We start from the raw sequence: 24,817 nt of genomic DNA, 5'->3' as shown, positions 1-24,817 counted from the left end.
ACAAAAAATAGTATTCACGCTAAAAACACATATTTTTTTACTCAAAAATAACGTTAGTAAGAAACTGAATTTTAAAAAGAACTTTTGATTTATTAAAATTTAATTTTATTTTCTTGCTGCAACAGTGTAAGTTGTAATAAGTTACTGGAATCCATATTTAGTATTTAATATGATCAGAACTTTTGCATGACCTAAACCCTTGTTTTTAAGGTTTTAAACATTTTGCAAATATGTATTTGTCTGTTTGGTTTTGCCCGAACTGAAGAGATTCCAAAAACGTCTAAAACAACCAGGTTTCTTTTCTATGGCCACATATCTGTCCTCCTCCAGTATGGTGTCTAGAATGTAATAGCTGCTCAAATTGAGTGGTGGTGGTGGCAATATTGGAGGTTGTCATGAAATCGTGCAATTTTTGCCATCAACGGCAGATGTTGTTGTCGCAGTCGCCGAAGAGGTCGCTATTGAAGATGCTGCTGCCGACGAATGATTACTATTAAGCATTGACTGACCAGCACTGTAGTTGGTCATGGCATTGTTGGCTTGTTCCATCATTGCTTGTTTCTTAAGCTTTTTCTCATACGCAATTGCATCGTTGGGCACATAGGAAACACGCACTCCACCATAGTGTTTGCGTGCCGGCAAACGATAGACATAATCATCCATGTCACTGGATGAACTGGACGAACAAGTAGAGCAAATGCTGGCTGCATCACAATTGTCTAAATTTTTCACAGCACTAGAACCGGCTTGTGTTTGTGCATTGTGCAGTCTTAGATTGGTTTGATTGATTTGCATTTCGGAATTACTACGTGATTGATTGCGCCTCCGTCGTCGACGACGTGCATTCGAATTGTCTGTGTAGCTTTTGGAGCGTGACATGGTATCGTGAATACTGTGAAATCTTACTTCTTTCGTTGGATGACGATTGTTTTCCTCATCTTCACCGTCCTCATCGTCGTCGTCATCATCATCACCGATGTCGTTTTTGATGCGTTCGTAGTTGTCATGTGGCAAATCGTCGTGCCCATTATAATTTTCCTGGTCTAGTTCCAGTTCATTCGTTATCTCCTGGGTGCTTTCAGTCATATCCGAATTGCTGGGTGAGTTAATATGGATTTTATCTATACTTTGATAACTATGGGAATCATCAGCCTTGGATACCAGCATATCGGGTAGTGAGGCTGTTATGTTGGGATCTCCAAATATTGATTTATCACCCGCACAAATATTGTCCAAGCTGATACCCAATTCGGTAAGATCTATAGGAGGTGGGTGGGCTGGCCGAGGTATTCCCGGGGCAACCACATTATCGAGATTTCGAGCCAACATTATACGTCCCAAATCTTCCCTTCTTTGACGTTCTTGTCTTTCTAGTAAATCTCCAGCGCTGCCCGAACTTTTGTTGCCCTGACGGTCTTTGTTATTGGCTGCTTTGCCTGGCCGTGGGGATCTTGCTATTTGGCTGGTGGTGCTGGCACGATGCGTAGGTCTTAGCTGAGGCCCCGAACTGGTATCGGATGGTGTAGGGGGTTCACCCTTACTGCATGCTATTGAGCAGTAAATTGTGCCACGACGAGGTAAAAATGGTCTACCCAGCAGCGAGCAGCGACAAGTACAACACGAGAAACATTGATCGGTGGCATGCCAATGTTGGCCATCATGTGACATCTGGCCTTGATCTACGCCAATGACATCGCCACAATAATCGCAGTATTCGGCAAACATGGTGTCGAAACAACTCAAGCAGTATGGTTTGCCATCGCGCATTATATACCGTTGACCGCCCAACTGTAGATCACATTCAAAGCAGGCAAAATGTTTCATATGCCAAGTACGTCCCTCAGCTTCCGTGCACTCATCTGAGAATATAATCTGAAATTAAAGTAAAAATATTAAAATTTTGTTACTTAACTTAAAATTAATTAAAACTATTTGTGTTTAGTATGGTCGCTCAAGTTTAAACAAATGTTAAATGCACAATTTTTGGTTTAAAGCATTTCAACAGGTTTTTCATATGAATTTTTGGAAATTAATTAATTTGTGTTGCACTTAATTATCTACCATTTTTAGTATTAAAACACCAAATCATTTTGTAGATTTAAAGAACAAGTGGAAAATGGATGCAAACATATTCAAATAGCAAATAAGGCAGTTGGCTCTTGCTAAAATTTTAACAATTTAAATTGTAATTCAGTTTAATTTAGTATTGAATTGAACTCCTAATTTAGAAATCAGTTTTTGTGACGCTAAAGTATTTATTTTGAGCAGCATAAGTAAGTAATAAAGCTACTTTTTATATGTTTATATAAAATTAAAGTTAAATACAGATAATATGTATTAAATGTTATTTCTCATAAAAGTCTACTTAGCGTTTAAGAAAATATTTCCTTAGTACAGACATTCCACGACCGAAATGGCAGTGAGTAAACCTTTAGCTACAAAATGTATTTTTTTTACAAACCTCAGGTCTATAATCTTCTATTTTATTGAGTTTGAATAAACATTCAGGCTTAAAAACTATTTGGTTTGGTCGCGTAAAAAGTAAAAAATTGTGAAAAGCTTCTTTGACCAATTTGAAATCCAACGTTTTTAGGGAGAAAACGGTTACACGTGTACATTATTTTAGTTCTTTTTAACACCCTATGTATGTTTTAAACTTTATTTGTATTTGGTGCTTTTTGAATATTTTGAACTTTAGGAGTATATTTATGTACATATTTTTATATATTTTTGGTTCTTTTATAATAAAATATTTGTCTTTATATATTGGCATATTCATAGGAATATTTAAAATTTGAGATTTCACATTTATTTCAATAAAATTATTCTTGTTGAAAATAAGTACCAAAAATAAATTTTAATGAAATATTAAATGTTATTTTTTAGTTACACACAAATTTATTAGTATTATGTAGGGTATTCGAATTATTCGATTTTTCTCTTGTTCGAATAAAACGAATAATTCGAATAAGAGATTTTAACTTGTTCGAATAATTCGATCACACGTTTAAAATTAATCGAATTATTCGAATAATTTAAATTTTTTTTAAAAAAGTAAAGAATGAAGTTTTGATGTCGGTTTTTTAATATTTTATTGTTAAAGAAAAAAAAATAACGCTAATGTTAACAACTCAAGTATTGATAATGTTAAAAACATTCAAAAACAAAGGCTATCATTAAATTTTAAACAGAAATATTCTGATCAGATTAACTCCCGAACAATCTACAAAACAATAGCTCCGTTTTGGAGCTATGCTTTAAAAAATTTTAGCTAGTTGGACATGATCCTGAATTTAAATACAATATAAACGTATTAAGAACTTTTTTATGTCGTTCATTAATTCGGGTTTTAAATTGAGTAACTAATTCTTTAGTAAATTAATTATTCACTATTTCTAAATTATTTATAACAAATTGTATTATACATGAAGCTCTATCAACGTTGCCGAATTTTTGCTTAATAAAGTGGTCTTGGGGAATTACACAATAAAGGGAATCTGTCCAAAGTTTGATATCATTGTCAGTGAACGTGGCTAATTTGAAGTCAGGCAGTACATGATTGACGCATTTACAAATACGCAAAAAGTTTATTTCCATGTTAGACAAATATATTCAAAATCATGTATAAAACGAACTTCATGCTTTTCTTGCAACATTTGCAATATTTGTGTTTATCATTCGATTCATTAAAAATTTTACAAAACTTGCGTACGCTGTCAATAACATCACATATATACATCATGGCCTTCATCTATTTCAATGTAATCATTATAAATATCATCCTCAATATCACTTTCGACGACCGTTTCAAAATCACATTCTCCATCACATTCATCTCCACTTTAATCTAAGTTAAAATTTTGATTATTAATAGCGATTATTCTAATATTTCGTGCGCGAAATTGGTTCAAGTCCTAAGTTAACATTTTTTAAAGATTTGTGTTTAGAATTGTAACTTCTTGCAGTAATATTTATATATTTATAGAAGGAGATATCGGAACACTCATCTACAGTGATCATAAGTCTCTTTGTCTTTAGTTATTTGTCGAATTTCAGAAACAATACAATTTTTGTGAGTCATTATTAATTATTTAAATTTGAAATTATGAAAAATTTTAAGCAATTTAATAAATTTAAATATATATGAACATTTATTCGTTTTAATCGATTATTCTACATAAAATTGTTCGAATTATTCGTTATTCGAAAATGGCCATTTCTAAATTGTTCGAATAATTATTCGTAAGAAATTATTCGATTAATCGAACTCATCAGTCGAATGAATACCCTAGTATTATGTTATTTGGAACTGGAAATCGAAGGTGAACAGTTAGGTACTTTTTGTCTGACACAAATTTTCTAGAAAATTAAGAATTTTAAAAATTCAACTTTGTCTGGTATTCAAGAGGGAAAAACGGAAATTGGTACTTTTTTTAATGGTACTTTTTTAGTATTTGAAATTGAACTAGTCAACACAAAAGTTAGATCTTATACTTCTGAGTTATATTAAAATCAAGGACAGGGACTTATAATTGTACTTTTTTATTGTATAAAAATGGTTTTGATGGTACTTTTTCTTTCATCCCGTTTTTTTTTTAATTTTTCTATTATAATAAATATGAAAACAGGAAATTAAATACAAGTGCTGAAAAATGGTATTTTTTTTGTAATTATCCTGATGGGATTTTTTTTAATTTATAAGGAATCTAGAAACATAAAATTAGACATATGCGATCTTGTGACCCAGTTCACATATTAAAATAATTAACTTAAAAACATAGCTCATAAAGAAGTTCATTCAATATGAACCTGAGTAAAATCACAACCGACAAAATGGTACTCTTTGGTAATTTTATTATGAAACCGTAGGTAGGGACCGTAGGTAATATGAAAAAAGTTAATTTATAACAGTTATTTTGTGACTTTAAAATTAAAAGTTCGCATGGAATTCTTAAAAAAAATACCCGTACAAAAACTCATTTGAGGAGTTTTATTTTTCTCGTCAAAAAAAAACTTATTTGAGGAGTTTTTTTTTTGTCCGTCATAAAATAAAAGTCATTTGAGGAGTTTATATTTTCCCGTCAATAAATAAAACTCATTTTTTGTAAATTGACACCTAAAGCTTGTCGCTGGTCAGATCATTACAATTTGCAATTGAATAAATTGTCATTAAAATAAAATCAAGTTGTTGTTATTTTTTTTCATAAACAAATAAATTACTACAAACATTATATCAGATATATTCAATAAAGGAAGATACTGAAAAAAGTAGAAAATAAACAAAAAGAGTTTTATTTTCTGACGAGAAAATAAAACTCCCCAAATGACTTTTATTTTCTGACGGGAAAAAATAAAACTCCTCAATGAGTTTTTTCTGACGGGAAAAATAGTATTAGTTGTTTTTTTATTACGACTATTTAAAACTCTTCTTTTAAGAGTTTTATGTGGACTTTTATTTTTACGTTGAAAAATAACTGTTAACTGTGGTGTTGCTATAATTTACGAATCTATTGGTACGTTACAGTATAGGTCTCCGTTGACTCTAACATAGAGATTTTTGATTTAAAATGTTCTGGATAACCGTTATTTACGGTCCCTGACCTTGGGACATAAAACCAAATACCACAACTTGATGATTATCAAAATCTGGCTTTAGCAAAAAGAATTTAAATATTACATTAAATTGCCTTTTTTTATTTATTTTCAGAATTCCGACATAATATAGAAAATACTTTTAATTGATATCCTATATTGAATTAAAATCTGATTCTGAAAAAAATTTAAAAACAATTTTAAAATGTTTGTATGAAAAACACACAAAAATTTTTATGGATTTTCATTCAAAAATTTTTAATTTGTTTTTCTGACTCAGGCCCATAAATTGTAGCCTATATTAGTTTGAGATACTAAAGAACAAATTTGGATCGAACCAAGACAAATTTATTATGTAAGGCAGAAATTGTATATGAAAAGTTTAAACTCATCGACTAATAAAGCACTTTAAAAAATTAATATCAATATAACACATCATTGAAATCTAAATCGGATTTCTGACTCTACATTTTGGCATTCACCCTTTCAAATATAAAAAGTAAGCGATTGAAATTACAAAAGGAATTTCGGATGACTAATAATAATATCATTAACAAAAATCGTCACCATATTATAAAAGGGACACCTGTTCTTAATTTTTGTTTATTTATCAGTTCGTTTGCTAAACAAAAAAGATTCCCTAAAGACTTGATGCCAAAGTCATAAGTTGTTGCTGTTGGATGTTCGTTTAGATATTGTTGGCCTGTGTGGTATTTTTTCTGTATATATTTTTTGCAGTTGGAGTAAAAATAAAAATATTTATGGCTGTAAACATGTTACTTACCTCATCACATGCTGAACAACGTGGCTTTTGGGTTTCAGCATGATGACGTCCACAATAGAGGTTGCCATCACGATGGAAATATATTAAATCCACCAGTAATTCCTTGCAAACACAACAAACGAAACAGGCAGGATGCCAACAGACCTGAGCGCCAAGACGTTGAGCAAAGACCACAATGTCACCAGAGGAAAGTTGTTCGTTGCACTAAAATAAAAATAAAAAAAAAGAAATGAGAGAAAAGCAAGAAACATGTAAAAAAACAAATTCCAATATCATGACTACAGATGATGATGATGTTAAATATTTTTTTTTTTATGTAAAAAAATGTATATTTACAAAATGGATTTGTATGATTCTTTATGTTGCATAAATACATGAAATAAAATTAAGAGTATGTTTAAATAAAACCTGAAGAAATGATTTTTTTTTGGTTTGGTTAAAGATTGCCCAAAATAATAACGAAACATATTTAAAATGCCATAAAGTTTTTTCTAAACATTTAAGCTTCAATTGATAAAAATCTTTAGCATTTCTTGTTTATTAAGGCAGCAGAGGAGGAATCTTCATAAATGCTCCCTATCCCAATACAACATGAAATGGCAATTGTGCCTTAAGGAGATATTATGAAATTAAAGTTTTGAAAATACTAAGTTTTGTGTTTTTTTTCCTTTTCCTGTATTTTAGCATGATGCTTGAGATTTGAAAGAGAGAAAAAGGGTTCACAAATATTTACAAGTTGAAACCATTAAATGTTTAAACATTATTTTTCTAATTTAGCAATGACTTGGTTCGGTGGTTGTTGGCTTATTTGAGTTTTCCTATTTAGTGAAAGTGTTCCCTAGAGGTTTTTCTTTTCTGTTTATTATTAAGGCGTATTTTGTGAAATTATTTAGTCTGTATTTTAACTCTGCTGTTGTCTTTATCTATACACTCTAAATGTACTAAATGAATTTTGTGGGTTTTTCGTTTAAGTATTTGGATACTTTTCGTGTGTTTTAATTAGTTTCAAACCAAATAATTGCTAATGCGTGGGCATTGTTTTTGTCTGTTGGCTATAGAAAAAACTCCATTTAATTATTTAATACATTAGTTTAAATAAACTAAAATGTATTTATTGAGCATTATAGGGATTTCTGTATTGTAGAATTTTAAACAAATTAACAAATTTAATTGCTTTTAAGTGATTCAAAAGTGTTATTGAAAACTGTTTTAATTATTGACAAAACTAATTTTAATTTGCAACTTTTGTATATATATTTCAAGTTTGGCTACCGTTTCAAAACGGTTAAAAGGTAACGTTAACGGTAATTTCGTTAACGGCAGCCAACCTTGGTATTTTTATACTAACCACCAAAATTGATATTGGTCGTTGAACCAAAAAGTATATATGTATATTTTTTTTTTATCATCATTTATTTATTGTATCATCATTATTTAATGAACTAACAATAAGTGGTTCAAATCGTATATCTAATATTATTATTTAATTAGTCCAGCCAGTGCCGGACGAAAAAATTTTGCATTCATGGTTGTTTTGGTTAAATTGGCATTCTTCCTTCTAGATTAGGTCTGCTGTGTCCCTCCTTCTTAATCGAGTGTGGTCACGGTTATCTAATATGTTGCGGGCCAGCGGGTTTGGGTGAACTTCAAGTTTTTTTAAATATTTTTGTACATTTTTCGAGATTTCAGTTTTTACAATGGGCACGTTTAGATCTTTGTGTATATTCGCGTTTTTGATATACCAGGGGGCAACTGTGATCATTCTTAGAAACTTGTTTTGGCGTCTTTGGATATTTACTACATTTGACGTTGAGGCCGTGCCCCATAACTGTATGCCATAACACCATATCGGTTTTATGATCATGTTATAAAGTAGAAGTTTACAATCGAAACTAAGCGTGGAGTTTCTGCCAATAAGCCAATTAATTTGAATTGATTTCAATTTCATTTGAGTCAACTTTGCATCTATATGACTTTTCCATGTAAGGCGACGATCGAGATGTATTCCGAGGTATTTCACTTCCGATTGTTGAATTATTGTTTGGTTATTGATATGAATAGGGGGGCATGATTCTCTACGCAATGTAAATGTAATGTGTGTACATTTTTGCTCGTTGACTTTAATTTTCCATTGTTTTAACCATTTTTTTAATTCAAATATGTGTATTTGTGCAAATACCCCATTTTGGCTGCTCCAAAATGGGGTGCAAATACTTTTTTTAAATGATTAACAAACAGATTCCCTTTTTCAGTATCATTTCTTGCCCAACCGCCACTTGAATTTCGCAAGGGGGACTTACATATAACGGGTCTTTTAAGACTTTTTGTTGCTCGCCATAATGAGTAATCCGATTGCGGGGTTGCGTCTAGGCTTTCTAAATATTTATTCAATGATTCCATTTTTCGAAATTCCAAGAGCTTTTTAAGTCTTTTTATACAATCTTTAAGCTTCGATTTTAGTTGGGGGATCTGTGCAATTGCCACTCTCTTCGAAATCTTCTTTTTTCATTTAAGAGCCGTTGGACATCTGCAGAATTAATTCTATTAAATCTTAATTGTCGGGGGGTTTGGGTAGCACGTTGAGCAGCCAGTTTGAGATTTTTATCGAAATTGATAAGAGAGTGATCGATGTTTTCTGGTGTTCTTAGCGGTATGTTTTCCGAGCAATGTGTACTGAGGTATTTTTTATATTTGAGCCAATTTATTCTTGTGCCTGCCATCGCTAAATTACCAGTCGGGGATACAATTTCTAGGGGCTCAATAAAGTAATAATAGTGGGTGAGTGATCTGAAGATAGTTCCAGCGAGGATTCAATTTGAATCATTTCTCTAGGGATATTTTTCATCACGCTAAAATCAATAACATCCGGTATTTTTCGTGGGTCAGTTGGCCAGTAAGTAGGTTGGCCGCTCGAAAGCACATGCAAACTCATTTTAGAAATTGAGTCAAACAAAACACGACCTTTAGGGGTAATCAGTCGTGATCCCCAGACTGTGTGCTTAGCATTATAATCGCCAGCAGCCAGGAAACGGGGGCCTAGTGATTTAAAAAATCTATTATATTGACTTTCAGTAATTGAGAATCTTGGGGGTGAGTATATCGATGAAATCACTAAGTTTCGATGAAAATCTTCAAGACAGATTGTAGTAGCTTGAAGATAATCTTCGCAAAAATCACACATTAAGTAGTGTTTGATTCGGGCTTTTATTAAAATTGCCGAGCCTCCACATGCTCTACCTCTGGGATCTTTGGTGTCATATATTACATATCCATTTATTCGAAAGGAACTTCTGGACGTCAAATGAGTTTCAGAAACCAGCATTACATCAATTTGTTGGTTACTTAAAAAATATTCGAGTTCGTTTTTGTGTTGGCGTATGCCGTTTGCATTCTAAAAATATGTATATCTAAGTATTATTTGTCCTTATAAAATTCTAAGACAATATAGATACGTTCTCCTGTGTGTCTATTGAAGGCACGATATGGCATAGAGGAAAGGATTTAGGGGAATGAAATATTGACCAAAATGTGAGACAACCTCAAATTTGATATTTTTCAAAAATGTTGTTCTATTTTTCTTTAACTATGATAAAATGACAAGATCAGTTGAAAATGGTAAGAATTGGTTCAGTCCGCATACAAATTTCTTCCCGTAATATGGCTCTATGGTGAATAAATGCCTATTGAAATAGGCATTTATTCAGCAAAATAAGTTCCATGTAAAAAGAAATCATAAAACGTTATTTTGTTTTTATCGGTCCATATTTGACCATAGCCCGGTGTAAAGTCTACTTCTGAAAATCTACTTCCACCAAATCTTAATTGAATGGCGTTATTTGAACTTCGTTTGTATTTTGTGGGTTCGGTTTCAAGTATTAGAGACCAGCAATAGTCTCCCAGCATGCTTTTGTTCCAAAATCCTTGATAATTTCTTTAAATTTAAATCTTGACTCTCTCCAAAGTACTGGAATTGAAAAATCTTGCCATTTGACCACTTATATAAAACAGTTCTGCAACTATTTGCAAAACATTGTTTTTCTGCCAAGTTTAAAACCAAAATAATATAAATATGCATATTTTAATGATTCTGATATTGCATATCCTTTTTTCCAACTAAATATTCACCACACACGAAGCAAAAATAGCTTGAATCAGTAACACACGATCTCTCTGACATGCTTCAATGCTACTATTATGAAGATTTCGAATGAATGTAGGCTTCTGTCAAATTAATAATTGTGAAATTGTAGTATTTTACACGGTTTTATTGCAAGCATGCGATAAAAAATTAACCAGACGTGACAGCACAATTTTTATGCCAGATTCGAATTCAGCGCATTCATTTTTTTCCAAATTTGTTGGACAGTGTAATTGGAAATATCCCCTATATAACTTCCACTTAAATAAGTATAAAGGCCGTTATTACAACTTGCCGTTATAGTTAAAGTTACCTTTAAGGGTACCTTTTTCTATTACATTTAACTATAACGACAAGTTGTAATAACGGCACTAACTCTCTTATAAGTTATTATGCAAAAAATTCAACATAAACAATACTAATATACATACATAATAATCGTTTGAAGACTGACCTATAATTGATTATAGCTATCGAAAAATAAATCAATCTACATACATAAATAAAGATTTCAAACAAAAATTTAAATAAGTTATCAAATTCCTGGATTTTGTGAAAATTGATAATATTAGGTTCACTTCCGAAAATCACTTAAATACACATAAATCGCGTAATCAGTTTGAAATTCGACATCAATAATTTACATCTACACAATAATCTCTGTACCTCAATTTCGTATAAATATTGATATTGAAGCAAAATAATACACAGATTGGTTGTACGTATGCAAAAATTACACTACTGCATTTTGTAACGATCAGTCCATAAAAGCTCCCATATAAAATCCGCTTCCGAGAATAACTTTATAACGAAAAGCCTAGAGGGCCCTAAAATAATAAATTTTTTATTAAAAAAATAATAAATCGTAAAACACGTGAGCAGAAAAACAGTTTGAAGGTTTTAAAATATATCTCTTTTTTGAACTTATTTTGAAATTTTGTATTTTTTAATTGGACATACAAATATAAAGAAAAGCAAGGAAATATAGTTACATCATTTATATTAGATAACCGTATCTGTCTTCATACAGAATCAATCAAAACAGTCTGCCCCAACTTGCCTCTCCACAATTGCCGATCCAAAAACTGATCATGGGTTCAGGTATTTCGCGACAACAAATTTTTGACTACAGGTCGCAATTTTAAAGATAATTCGACAAAATTAGACAAGAACTTTTATATTGCCCCAAGAACTAAGCCTATTGAATTTGGATAGAATCGGTTCATTATTTCTCCTAGTCCCCATACAAATGCCCTATCTGAAAATAGTTAAATTCTCATAAATATCTTAATTATAAACATATCCAAACCAAATTCTGAACACATAAGTTTTATATATTTATACAATTAGTCATAGCTCACATATAAGCACCATTCTCGAAAATAAGAAAATAAGATTTAATACAAATAAGTTTCATATCAAAATAAAGCTGTTTATAATCCCTCGGTGTAGGGTATCATAGGTCGGGCTTGCCCAACTATACTTTCTTACTTGATGTTTAATGATTATAATGTAAAAAAAAATTATTTTATATTGTCCAATTCCGCCCATTTTTCTACAGAATTCACAACTTCGTCATATAGTCATATATTACTTGTACCAAAATGCGTGACTGTACCTTTATTTATTACCGAGTTATGAATTTTGATAAGCTACAATGTCAAAACCTCACACTGTGCACCGTGTTAAAATAATTAGTTAAAATGCCATTGTGCAAGTATTGACATGCCAAAATTTTGCATTTTCACTCATTACTTGGCAATGAAAGTTTAGCTGGGTGGTATTTTAACAAGATAAATTTCTGTACACATACCAAATCACATAAGGTTTACCAGATTACAAAAAATCCAGTAAAAGTTATTGTGGATTTTGGACCGACGTCATCATTGGTATTTCATAGAAAACGACGTGTGGTGGTTTCAGCAGATGATTTCAGTCTGAGCTACGTGTCCCACCGAGAACGCCATAATTAATATTCTTCATTAATGATTTGTGGGTATGATTATCTATAAACTTATTCTAAAAATCATAACCATTTGCATCACATGGACCTTATGAGCTTTAAATATGCTCAGTACGACAAAATATCTTACTGATTTAAGATCTCCGACCTGTCCGATTTATGTGCAATGGACACATCGAACTTGTATGGTAACTAAAATATTGGTATAAATACCTATACTTATATTGACTCGCTAAATATAAAACACAAATTTCAAAGAAATATTATAGAATTTTGTACTTATTAAAAACTAATAAATTAATGAATTATGAAAATATTCAATGGTCCAGAAAAAACACAATGAGAAAATATTCCAAACCATCGAACCATACTGCGACTAACAAAAATATTAACGCGTATTTCAAAAGTGACATTCGTTGAAAGGATGCGACAAAGAAAGCCAGAATACGAAAGAATGGAGTTTCTTTTTAAAAGGCAAACAATAACTTTGAAGACAAGGATATGACAGGCGAAAATACAGTGAACCAACAAAAATTCAAAAGGGATGAACAAAAGAATAATGAAAAAAATCATTGATGTGTATTCAAGATGAATGAATGAAAAGACAAGACAAACGTTTGAATTAAGATTATGATGCGAAGGAAATAGAAAATTAAAAGCGAAAAAATACTTATTTAAACTGATAATGAAAGACTTAGAGGTGCTTTAAATTATTTGCAATATTCCTAGTAGAACATTTTGGCTTTCTGAGTTTATGTTTTCTACCCAGACATGTACTAATTTGCAAAATGTTTTTTGATAAATGTGTGGTAGGTATTTGTTATTCACTTATTTAATTGCACGCTTAAACCAAGCAATTTATAACTCAGATTAATATGGAATTTTACAATATAGGAAGCTATAAGTAAATGAATATGGGAATAACGTAATTTTTTAAAATTAATTAATCTTAAATGAGGTTTTCGTATGCCCTTTTCTAAACTGCCAGTTGTTTAAGTGTAGGGCACACAAACTGAAAATTATTAAGAAGAAGGAGTCAAGCAAATGCTGAAAAAATCTTTATCCATCTAATCCATAATGAGTCGACAAATAGTTAAGAAAAAACTTAACAAAATCACAATTCCTTTTTGTATGAAAGAAAGTCTTGTGTTTTTTGCAAAATTTTACTTCAATTCTTTTGTAAGACAGAACAACAGGAAATGTAAAGTTTATGTAGTGAAAAAGGCACGATAACAAGACCCATTAATAATTCCGGTTCCGGACAAACTTTGCCATCGTTCGTGCATGCCAAACAAACTACGACAAAAACGAGAAACGAAATTACATTTAGTTTGAGTTGGTTGTTAAATACTTTAATATGTATTTTTTTTTTGGATAAAAGGGAATGAGAAAAAGGACATTTTATTAAGACCAATGACCTTTTTTGACATTAACTACAGACATACAAAACAAACTCGGTGCTCAGTGACAATTTGTCAATATAATTATTTGTGTACGTTTGTCATTTCATCTTCTTCTTCGATGATTTAACAAACCTGCCATGAAATTGAAAACAAAAGAAATATACAGACTTGTTGACATAAAGGACGACATAGGAAAATGATAAAATGTAAGAAAATAGAAGGAAAATTGTTGAGAAATGGATTAATTGGATTGATAAGATTAATGAGAAATGATTGCAATTATTTACATGACATTAAACACTAACCAAACGATAAGTAACAAATTTTTAGCACAAAATTACTTAAAGCAACCAACAGAAATACACCTGTACCAGAGTTAAAATCTCTGGGAAAATTTGTGCATAAAAGCTTTTAAGCACAAGTTTTCTGTAAGTACTTACTTTTGTTAACTTCCGTTTTCCGGTCATTTAAATAACAAAAATCTTTACTGTTTTCTTCTCTTTTCTCTTGCTTAATTATTTACAGGACTTAAAATGTTGTTCATGTTTATTTGTATGTGTGTGTTAGCAGTAGGCATAATTGCACATACACTTAGACTCAAACATACTCGTACATGAGAGTTTGGTTTCCTTTGAATTCCTCAACCACATTGTTTTGAAGTTGCCTGCCTAATTAATGTCATTTACACACAAAAACTTTATTTTGGTATTTCAATTACCAAAATGCGAAAATATGTACTCTCAACTGAATGAAACATTTTGAGATTGTGTTGAGGATTTTACTTTTGTTTTGTTGCCAAGAAACGCGACTGTTAATAGCTTGAAAATAATGTATTTTGGAAAAAGGGAATTAGTGTGGTTTTTATACTCTTGGTAGGTTCTGCCAAGTATTACTTACTTGTTTTACTTAGTTATTTGGAAAAGAAAATAATTATTATGTTTTATTTTATGTGGTAACTTTATTGAAAAAGGTCCTATGTATTTATTATATGGCAACAATTTAAATACTTATATACTTAACATTCTGTAAATAACAAATGCAATGTTCTATATAAAAATCAGTATTTTTGTCCTACGAACTGCCGCACAGTGGTTGAGAAACATTTTATTTTGGAAATAATTCCGAAGCTCATGAACTATTAGATATATCTAAAGCAATGTTTGCGAGTATCCTAAATTTTATATGTAAGGAAAGGTGTCAAATTGACTGTGTTTTTCGTGATTTTAAAAATTCAGGGTAATTTGGACCCTTTTATTGTAAACACTAGACTTCGTGTTATATTTTTCTTAAGTTTCATCAAAATCGGCCCAAAAATATATAACATTTCGCTATCTTTAAATGAGAAATTCCAAATATTGAAAAATTTGACCTTTGACCTTCACGATTTAAGGATTAATGTTTTCCGATTTTAGGAAAACTTTCAGAATATATTTAAAATTACCTGGACTATAATATTCTGAACAGATTTAACTTCAATTTAATAACAGTAAGGAAATTGGGCTCATTCGCCAAAGTCATATGGCCAAAAAATTAGTTTTTCTCGAAAATCTCAAAATTTATATCCCAGGTACGGAAAAACTCTAGGACGTATTGATATAATTTTTTCATATTTTTATTGCCAATTATAATCTCAATAAATCCCAATGTGATGATCAATAAATTCTGAAATTTATTTAAAAAAAATTTTAAAAAATTGAAAATGAAGATTATTTTTTTGGTCATACTGGCGAATAGGTTAACGGTTTCCTACTAAGACAAATACTCATATACAAGTAAATATGGCTACCTTAATATAGAAAGGCCCTAACTAACATTTTCCTAACTTTACAACTTAATAAAACTTAAACTTCTGTAGTTGCGATTTTTTTTTAATACATATTTTTATGAAGGTCTTTAACCAATTTAATGTTGTGATATTTAATTTTATTTTATTAATGGTGTATTATGGAATTATCTATCGAAGAATGCAAAAAACTAAATTTTGAAAAATCGAGTTAGGGCGTTTTTATATTAATGTAACGATATTTTAAGTAAAAATTAGATTTTATTTTAATATTTCTCATAATGTGTTAATTTTGTTCCTACATTTCTTGTTCTAGTGGCCTGAGACACATTAATGGCGAATTTTTAATAACTTTAAAATTTCTTAACCAAATTTTGTCTTTTATATCTTATTAGAACGATAATTACATACACATTTCGATTCTTTTAAATTAAATTGAAAAACTAATTTTTTAATGGCAACAAAACTTTTAATGCACCTCAAAACTTTGAGCTACGAGTGGAACGGGTTGGCTTTCTTAGAACAAGCTAAACTAAATTTTGGTAGTATTATCAAGCAGTTACAGTGTTTATTTTTCAGCATAATAGTACATGCCGTGTATCCGCTAGTATTAAATAAAATTAAAAAATACATACATTCAGAACACATTTCATTTAAAAATGCAAGTTAAGTCCTTTTGTATTAAGCTATCATTATGCACGAGCAAGAGTATGTTTCCACTTTGTGGTTTCTTTTGTTGGGAAATAACTTTGAATTGTTGAGACAATTAAGTTGTTGTTTGTTTAACAGAGTCTAACAAAGCAGAAAATATCCTTAAATCCATAATGAAAAACTCATATGCACTCAAGGATACATACTGAAATTTAAATTAAAATACTCACATACATTCAACTATGCAGATTTGTCTGAGAACATTTGTTTGTTTAGGATAACATGATTTTTTTTTTAATATTCATTTTAAATTTAAATACGATGATAAAATATTGTATGCAATTTAATAGTTTAATACTAAACTTTTTTAGCTGTAAGCTAAATCCATATTTAATCGAAAAAATCATTAAGTCAAGTTGTAAGACTGTTAAAATGCTACCATACTTATATTCTCCCAATATTATGTGTTTGAATTTGTTCAGCTAATCTGAATCATTCTAAAATATTATTAAAAAATATAGTATATAATATTAATCTTAGGAATTGGTGATAGAAAACTAAAAATTACTAAAAACATTCATCTTATTCTTCACAATATGATATTAAAAAGTAATGTAAATTTATCTGTCCACTTCATGTGATATTGAATTTCAATACTCATAAGCATGGAAATGAATGTATATTCCAGTACATCCTATGTATGTCAGAATATTTTAAGAATTTTGCATGATTTTCCTATACGATCATATTAATGCATATATTGACTTAACAGCATATTTAAGGCACATTTCTACTTTTTTGCGCATATTTGGCCTATTTTGAACATAATTTGTTATTTTTATAGTTTGTTTCGCATCTTCTAATCTTATATAGTGTATTTTTAGTCTAATTTTTCGACCTTTTTATTAAATTTCCCTGAAGATGCTACACAAAGGAGTACACAAGTAAAATAGAAATATTATTTTATAAAACTCACATCAGTAACTAAAATTTATATATGTATTTTATTTTTATTTTTTTCCCAGGTTGGCTACCGATTTAAAATGGTAAAAGGTAACGCTAGCACTAATTTGCTTTGATAACAGTGATTTAGCGGTAACGGTATTATGGCGACAAGGGTATTTTAGTGGTAACGTTACTTGTTTGTTTCATCAACAAATATGTTTACAATTGTTTTTTCAACTAGAGCTTAATTCACGATCATCTTAATTCAGATTTAAAAATGTCGGCAATTCATTCCATAAAACAAATTCATTAGCTTCATTCAAAAGCTTTTATTCGAACAGAATTGTTTCATAATCTTATTATTTAAACTTTGAATGATAAAATGTTAAAATTTAGTTAAAACTTAATTTAAATTTAACTAAAGTATTTTTCACAGGCACCGAAAATAATAACACTGTGCTGTGAGTTAAACTTTTTGTAAAAATATGGGGAAAAATGTTATTAGGGGATATATGCTTTATCTTTTTTTTATAAAACGAAAAGTTGTGGACAGGTTTTTTTCTTCATTTTCCAATTTTTAATGCCGTTTTAAAAACCAAAAATTTATAAAACGACTACGAAGATTAAAAACGTATTAAGCCTTAATTAATGGTAATTTTATTGCGGAATTTCGTTTTTTTCTGTTTATTCAAGATATTTAACCATTTTTGAGTTACGCGAATATATGTTGTGCAAAAATACGAGCCAACCTAAAAGCAAATCGATTAACACCACTGAATTCAGCGTATCCGAATTAGTTTAAGCCACTGTGTGCCCTTTTTGATAGAATATAAAAGTGTCAATTTCGTGCACAGTGTAATTATTCTGGAAATTTCTAAAGAAAATAACAATCACAAGAAAATATCGGATATCCAATCCAGGCATACCATTTTAATCGTTTTCAATTATATCTTCATAAAATATGTTTAAATGTTTTTAAATTCTTGATTTATATTTTTTTTGTGACAAATAATTGTTACTTTCTGATTTTTGTCAGAAATATTTGTCAGACTACGATTTTTATTTTTGTCAGATTCTGATTTTTATTTTTTTGTCAGACTTTGATTTTAATTTATTTTGTCAGAAGTATTTGTACAATCATAATTGCTTCCAAATTCTTTTCAGATAAATTGTACCGCAAGTCTCCAAGATCTACGTTAATATCTATCCCCTTTTCTTTGTAGTTTTCAATTTAGTAAAAAGCTTTGTGGTTATTGTCATTAAATTGACTGTAGTCGTCATCACTACTTTCAGATAATTTTGAAACTTTTTTGTGATTCAATTGTTGTATTCACATGGTCTGCTATTAGTCATATTGTCATAATGTCCTGTTATAATATAATAGTTATTGTTGTTGTGTTTTAAACAAAAAATGTATTATTTTATGACAAAAGAATAAACATACACACAGTTACTAAAGTATACGTACGATCGACTTTTTGGGCCTTTTTTAAAAAATCTATATATTTAAAAATACAAGGCCTGAGTCATTCATTCACTCACTCACTCATTCACTGACTCAATAGTCATGAGGCCTTGTATTTTTAAATATATAAATTTTTTAAAAAAGGCCAAAAAAGTAAATCGTACATATACTTTAGTATCTGTGTGTATATACATAGTTCAAATAGTGTTATTAGTTTAGAACTCTTTTGTTTGAAATACAACAAAAATTTGTTTAAACTATAATAATATATTAGGACATTATGAGAATATGACCAAATAGTAGAGCGTGTGAATACCCCACATATACTTATTACGCTGAATTGTAATAGGTTTGAATTAAAGACATTTTGTACGATTCACTATCAGTAGTTTGGAATATTCAGATTTATTACCCCTATTTCTTTCGATCGACCCATCCTTGTGTTGATATAAAACAACGTCAAAATAGTTTTTTTTATCTGAAATAACTCCTTTATAACAAAAAAATCTTTTTGCTAATTTAAAGACAAATAAGATTGTTTCTTAAACTCTGCTTCATTTATTTAATAAAAAATCTTATTAATAAATCCCACCGCTTCTTTTCTCTTTATTCTTCTGCAAAAACGCATAAAAATTTCAAAATAATATTAAAAAGATTTTCTTTTCAAACATCATTTCATAAATCGCAGTTTTTATTGTAAGAAAAGTACGCAGAAAAAAAACAAAATCACTTCTTAAGAAAGGAAAACTAACAAAAAAGATGAAAGAGATGCAGCAGTAATAAAACGAGGAATAAAAAATGAACTCAACACAATATTTTTTTTTTGTTTTGCTTAATAAATCCCTTTTCAATGAAAAGTGCACAAATAAATGATGAAAGTTGGAAGGGGCCAAAACCAAGTACAAGTATTCAGGGAAAAACTTTTTACAACAAATATCCATTATTGACTCGAATATAGAAGTATTTGTTTGTATTTTGTAAATTTTGTAGTGTGAATGGGACACTTCCTACCCGGCAGTACATTAAATTTGATTCGCGTTGACGTGCAAGTTACTTGAAATTAGCACTGGTTACCCGCCAATCTACTAACAAGGCTTTCGACTGACGTATTTGTGTATGAATGTTATAATTGATCGAAATGTTTATTTTTATAGCACAAATTTATTTCTTCTAAAGATTAAGTTGACTTTTAATTCTTTTCCTCTCATGTATTCTGGTCAAATAGACTAACGCACGCATTATATGAAAAAATGTACAAATTTGTCAAAGGGAGAAAGGTTTGTGGTACTTCTGAGGAGTAAATAAAGGATTTTTATATAAGTAAGTACTTGATGATTAATATTTTAGTAAAATTAAATAACGTTATAAAATTTTGGGATTTCATTTACCTTAAAAACTATAAAAATATAATAATGTGATTTTCTACGAATAAAAATATAGAATTTGACTTATGTGCTGTTTTTCGATAGCGAACGTGTGCTTTGAGTGGAAATTTAACATGTGTTTTGTTATTGTAACAAAAACAAAATACATGTAAAACGTCCACTCAAAGCAATCGTTCGCTATCGAAAAACAGCACATTAATATAAAATTTTAACAGTTAAAGATATCATAACAAGATTTGGAACCAATATAGACTCAAATGTCCTTAAATCAATGGCATTCGAATTTTTGACACTTTTTATTTTCAAATACGAAATTCCTAATACGGGAAAAATATGTTCCAAAAACTGAGTTTTTTCAGAAAAGTGCTTACTGTGACGTTATTTACCGTGTGATAGTAAACACATTTAGTAAGTATTTAAGAAACGTATGGCGTTATACAAGTGGATCCGTGATTTGCCTTTTTAGAATTTTTTACTCAAACCGAAATTTGTTTAAAAGTTGGCCAACTTTGGGTCGGTCAGGGGGGTGATATGTCCGCTTAAGTGAGCCAAATTTTTCTTTACACGCTTTTGCATTAAGTTATCTTTCCGGATAATATACAAATTCTATATAGTCCCGAAGAAAATTGTTTTCTACAAAAGAAAAAATATATGGGCAAAAACGTAAAAAATACGGCCGTTTTTACAAGTTCCAAATTTGGATGTGTATAACTTTTTATAGGGAACAGATAACTGTTCCCTATCAATTTTTTTATTTTATTTAGAATTTTATCGCCAATATAGCTGATATTTTAAAAATAAATTTCGACCCTCCGTAGGTCCGCTATATATAAAAAAAATCGTGCAAAATTAAAAAAAATAAATAAATAAACCAGAATATCTCTTCAATTAATAGAGAAATGTAGGTTACTACATTTGTAGCGTATTTTTTATAGACCTTCTCAAGGACTATTTATATTTAAAATTTCAGCTCATTCGGATCATAAATTTTGGCGACTTTTTTAAAAAAAAAATTAAAAAAATTGAAAAAATTGAAAAAAGGTGACCAACTTTGAGGGGCTACGCACTGGCCCACATTATCGCTAGGAAGCTGAACAAACGTCAATCGAAAACACCTCAGCTCAAACCTTGTGAAATTTCTCAACAATACATCCAATAATTCTGAACATACTGAATTATTTCAAAAAAAAATTACCAGTTCCATTTTCGCCTTTGTATTTCAACCGTTATAGGTAATTGGTTCGTTAGATGCCATAATCTGTTGTTTGACATAGTCTGTGGCCAAAAAACTCGAAGAATTCTTCTAAGGCATTTGTTTGTAAAAACTTGCAGGGCATTCATATCACGAGGGGCAGCATTCCACGTTTCGCAGCCATAAAGTAATGTAGATTGAACATTTGAATTAAATAGATTAATTTTGATCCGGCGAGAGAGAATTGGAGAATTCCATATCTTATTGAGTTGGCCATAGGCTTGCGTCGCCTTTTTTATCCGATTGGCAATATCTGCACCTGAACCACCGGATGTTGTGAGAATAGCGCCAAGGTAACAGAATGAGTCAACCTCCTCCAGGGTCTCATTATCAATTGTAAAGTTATTTGCGACAATCATGTATATTTGATCATATAATATTATATGACATTAATAATGATCATAATATGTTTTGGACTACAATCACAAATCTTATCATATGTTGTTGTCAGATTATGTTTATAATGGATCATGCTAAAGCAGCATTTACAAATATTCCCTTTAAAACTGCAGGGTAGTTTAACAGAGTACTTTAGCATACGAAAGTTTTACTCATTCTCGTAATAAGTTTTAGATTTTCAGAACTTTTGTGAAATATTTTTAATAAGAAGAAGAATATACGGGTACTTAAATAAAATGAAAGTGCATTCATTGTTCAGTTTTGTTGCTACGAGTATATTTGGTGTGTATCAAGCATCTCTTTTCCATTTCTTCCTGCGTATTGCAAGTGTTGAAGAAAGTAGAAGTTAAAGAATAATAGAAAACTTTATGAAATGTCTGTCCGAAATGCTTTTATATTTGACTGGTTGCTGGGTTTTGCTACTCATTGTCTGACAGCCAATAATGATGATGCAAATTTAAACAAAAAGTCCAACAATTTCTATAGAAAATTTTTAGAAAAGCAAAAAAATATGAGTTAAAAAAAAACAACGAGACACAATTGAAGAAGTTTTTTCTTAAGAGTATTTCTTCTCATTGTCAGTTTCTTGCCTGCCAGTTGTTGTAAGCAGTAGAGCAGTATTATTTGCAATTTTTTCACCATTCACTTTTCATGAAGTTTTTGTTATGAATTTTTATATAATTTGAATGGAAAACAGGTTAATAAATTGTAACTGGTCAAAACCGAATTAAGGAGGGGAATTATTGTATAAATTTAGTCGGTATAAAATTTGATTAAGATAGTTCAATAATATTTCTTTTATCCTAATGATCTTCCAACTAATACGAAAATTGTCCAATGGCTTTCATATTTTTACACAAAACTAAATAGAGTAAGAGAGCAAGAAGCTTTAATTAAAAATTTGGTATAAATCAGCTAGAGACAAAATAACAATGAAAAATTGATTGCTTATATTTAGAAAAAACTTAGCAGTCTGCCACATTTGGTAGGGGACTTCAAGAATCATACAAACTCGTAGTCGTTCACTACGTGATACTTTTTATATTTATTTTTCACAAAATAACAAAACTGTTTAAGACACATTTTGTCAACTTATTTTTGTTGTTTCCAGTTTTTTCTTTAATTTGCTATAAAAAAACAACATCTTTTCAATTGTTTTTGGTCCATTTTTTTTTTGGTATTTTTATTTTATGAATATTGTTTTGTTTCGTACACATTTTTTGCCAGTGAATATTTTTTACTCTTTAGTTTAGTTTTTATGTAGACTTAATGAAATCTTTTTGTCATCTGTTACAAACTTTAAACAGTAAATGTGGCTGACTGTTTAGTTTGTAAAGACCAAGTTTTTCTTCAAACTCCCCCCTCCAAATATCTTTGCAACCCCTCAACACAAACAGTTTTTGCAACTTGTGTGTTTGTACGGGTAATGACAGTGGCACCAACGTTCATAATCACTGCAAATGGCAGATGAAAATGACGAACAAGAAAAAGGAAAAACTTGATGTAGCAAATAGCGGTGGCAAGTGGCAAAAGTGTTGCATTTTACGATTTCCTTTTAGTCTAGTTTAAATAAATATGTATTTGCTCGAAAAGAAGACAAACAAAATAACGAAAACTAACTAAATGGCAGATGAAAAATTACACGAAAAATAAAATTTATGAAAAGTTTGCTGCTACTTTAACAGTTAGAAAAAAACTGTAAGTTTCAGCAGAGTATTTGAAGCTGTAGGATTGTACTCGTTGTCAGAGTGTTTGATTTATATTTGGTGGCAAATGTTTGCAAAATAATATGAATATTTAATTACATGTCTTCGTTTAACATGGAAATAAATAAAAAGAAACGCTACTTTTTTAATTAATACTTTACTTACATTTTGACAAGGACGCTCATCGGATACTAGACGTACTGCACCACGTCCCAAAGCTTCTCGTTTTCGTTGTGCCGAAAATATACGCAACTCTTTACGTTCCTCATCACTTAGGGAGTGACAATAGCGTACCTGAAAATATTTAAAAGAAAATAAATAAAAGATGTAAATAGTATGAACTCGTATGTTAAATGTAGTCTACATTAGCTTTGAAAGACTGCAATAAACTCATAACTGGTCTAAAAATATCGAATATTTTAAAATGAGAACTAAGCATTGTCAGAAATATTATAGAAAGTAATATAACTTTGAATTTATTTTAATAATGGCTGAATAATAAATATTTCAGACAAAATTCAACTATAAAATCTATTCGAAATATTACATGATTTTGAAGAAACCATTTCCTGTGGTAAAAACTGGAATGATGTAAAATTGTATAGTCGGGCTTTACCCTACAATGGCATAAAAATTATGGTGTTTTCTTTTCTGACACAAAATGTTGCCTATATATTGTGTACCATTTATTAAATGTTACCCATACCCTCATAATGTTTTGCATTTTTAACGATCACAATAGAACAAAATCCTTACCATTTATGCAATTTTCTTTTATGTAGCTTCTAAATATTAAATAACTATACTTTTTGCCTACATAAAAAGTGGTGCATTTCTAACCCTTTGATAAAATTGAGGGTGAAACATGTAGCATATATTCAAGGTTTTAGGGTAACATTATTAGAAAAGAACACGATCAAAATACATTTTTTTCAGAAAAGAACACAAAAAAGGGTAAAAGGCAGAGTAAATGCATCATTTATGCCAGAAAAGAAAACACCGATAATTAATATAGTTCTTAGTTGTATTTCAATACAATAGAATATATTAGCCTATGCACATTAAAATCATTTTCAGGGCAGAGGCTCTAGACCGATTTGCACAACAAATTTTTGTGTTCAGTTAATTTATATGACTTATCTTTGGATAATTCTTCACTGCGATATAGGCAATTCCACGAGAATGACTACCACGACTGAAAAATCAAAAACCCTTAAAACTTTTTTAAAGATGATTTGAATAGGAGAAAACTCTATAATTGTACTAAATATGTGAAGGTATTTAGGCTTATTACAACATTTTATGGACAAAACTAATAGTTTAAACTGACAATATTTAATTTAATTAGTAT

General features: G+C 30.0%; 1 protein-coding gene across 1 annotated transcript in view; it reads right to left on the bottom strand.

The window, feature by feature from the left end:
• Positions 1-393: 393 nt before the first annotated feature.
• Positions 394-24,817, bottom strand: part of esn (espinas) — a 37,906-nt gene continuing 13,482 nt past the window's right edge. The window contains exons 3-5 of the mRNA XM_065512772.1: positions 23,632-23,760; positions 6,377-6,580; positions 394-1,872 (exon numbers count right to left, since the gene is read on the bottom strand). Of these exons, the coding sequence (XP_065368844.1) occupies positions 394-1,872; positions 6,377-6,580; positions 23,632-23,760 (1,812 nt within the window). The remainder of the gene's footprint in view (positions 1,873-6,376; positions 6,581-23,631; positions 23,761-24,817) is intronic.

The sequence above is a fragment of the Calliphora vicina genome, chromosome 5 (genome assembly GCF_958450345.1).
Source record: "Calliphora vicina chromosome 5, idCalVici1.1, whole genome shotgun sequence".
NCBI lineage: Eukaryota > Metazoa > Arthropoda > Insecta > Diptera > Calliphoridae > Calliphora > Calliphora vicina.
Note: the sequence above shows the minus strand (reverse complement) of the source record. Positions and strands in the feature narration are given on the sequence as shown.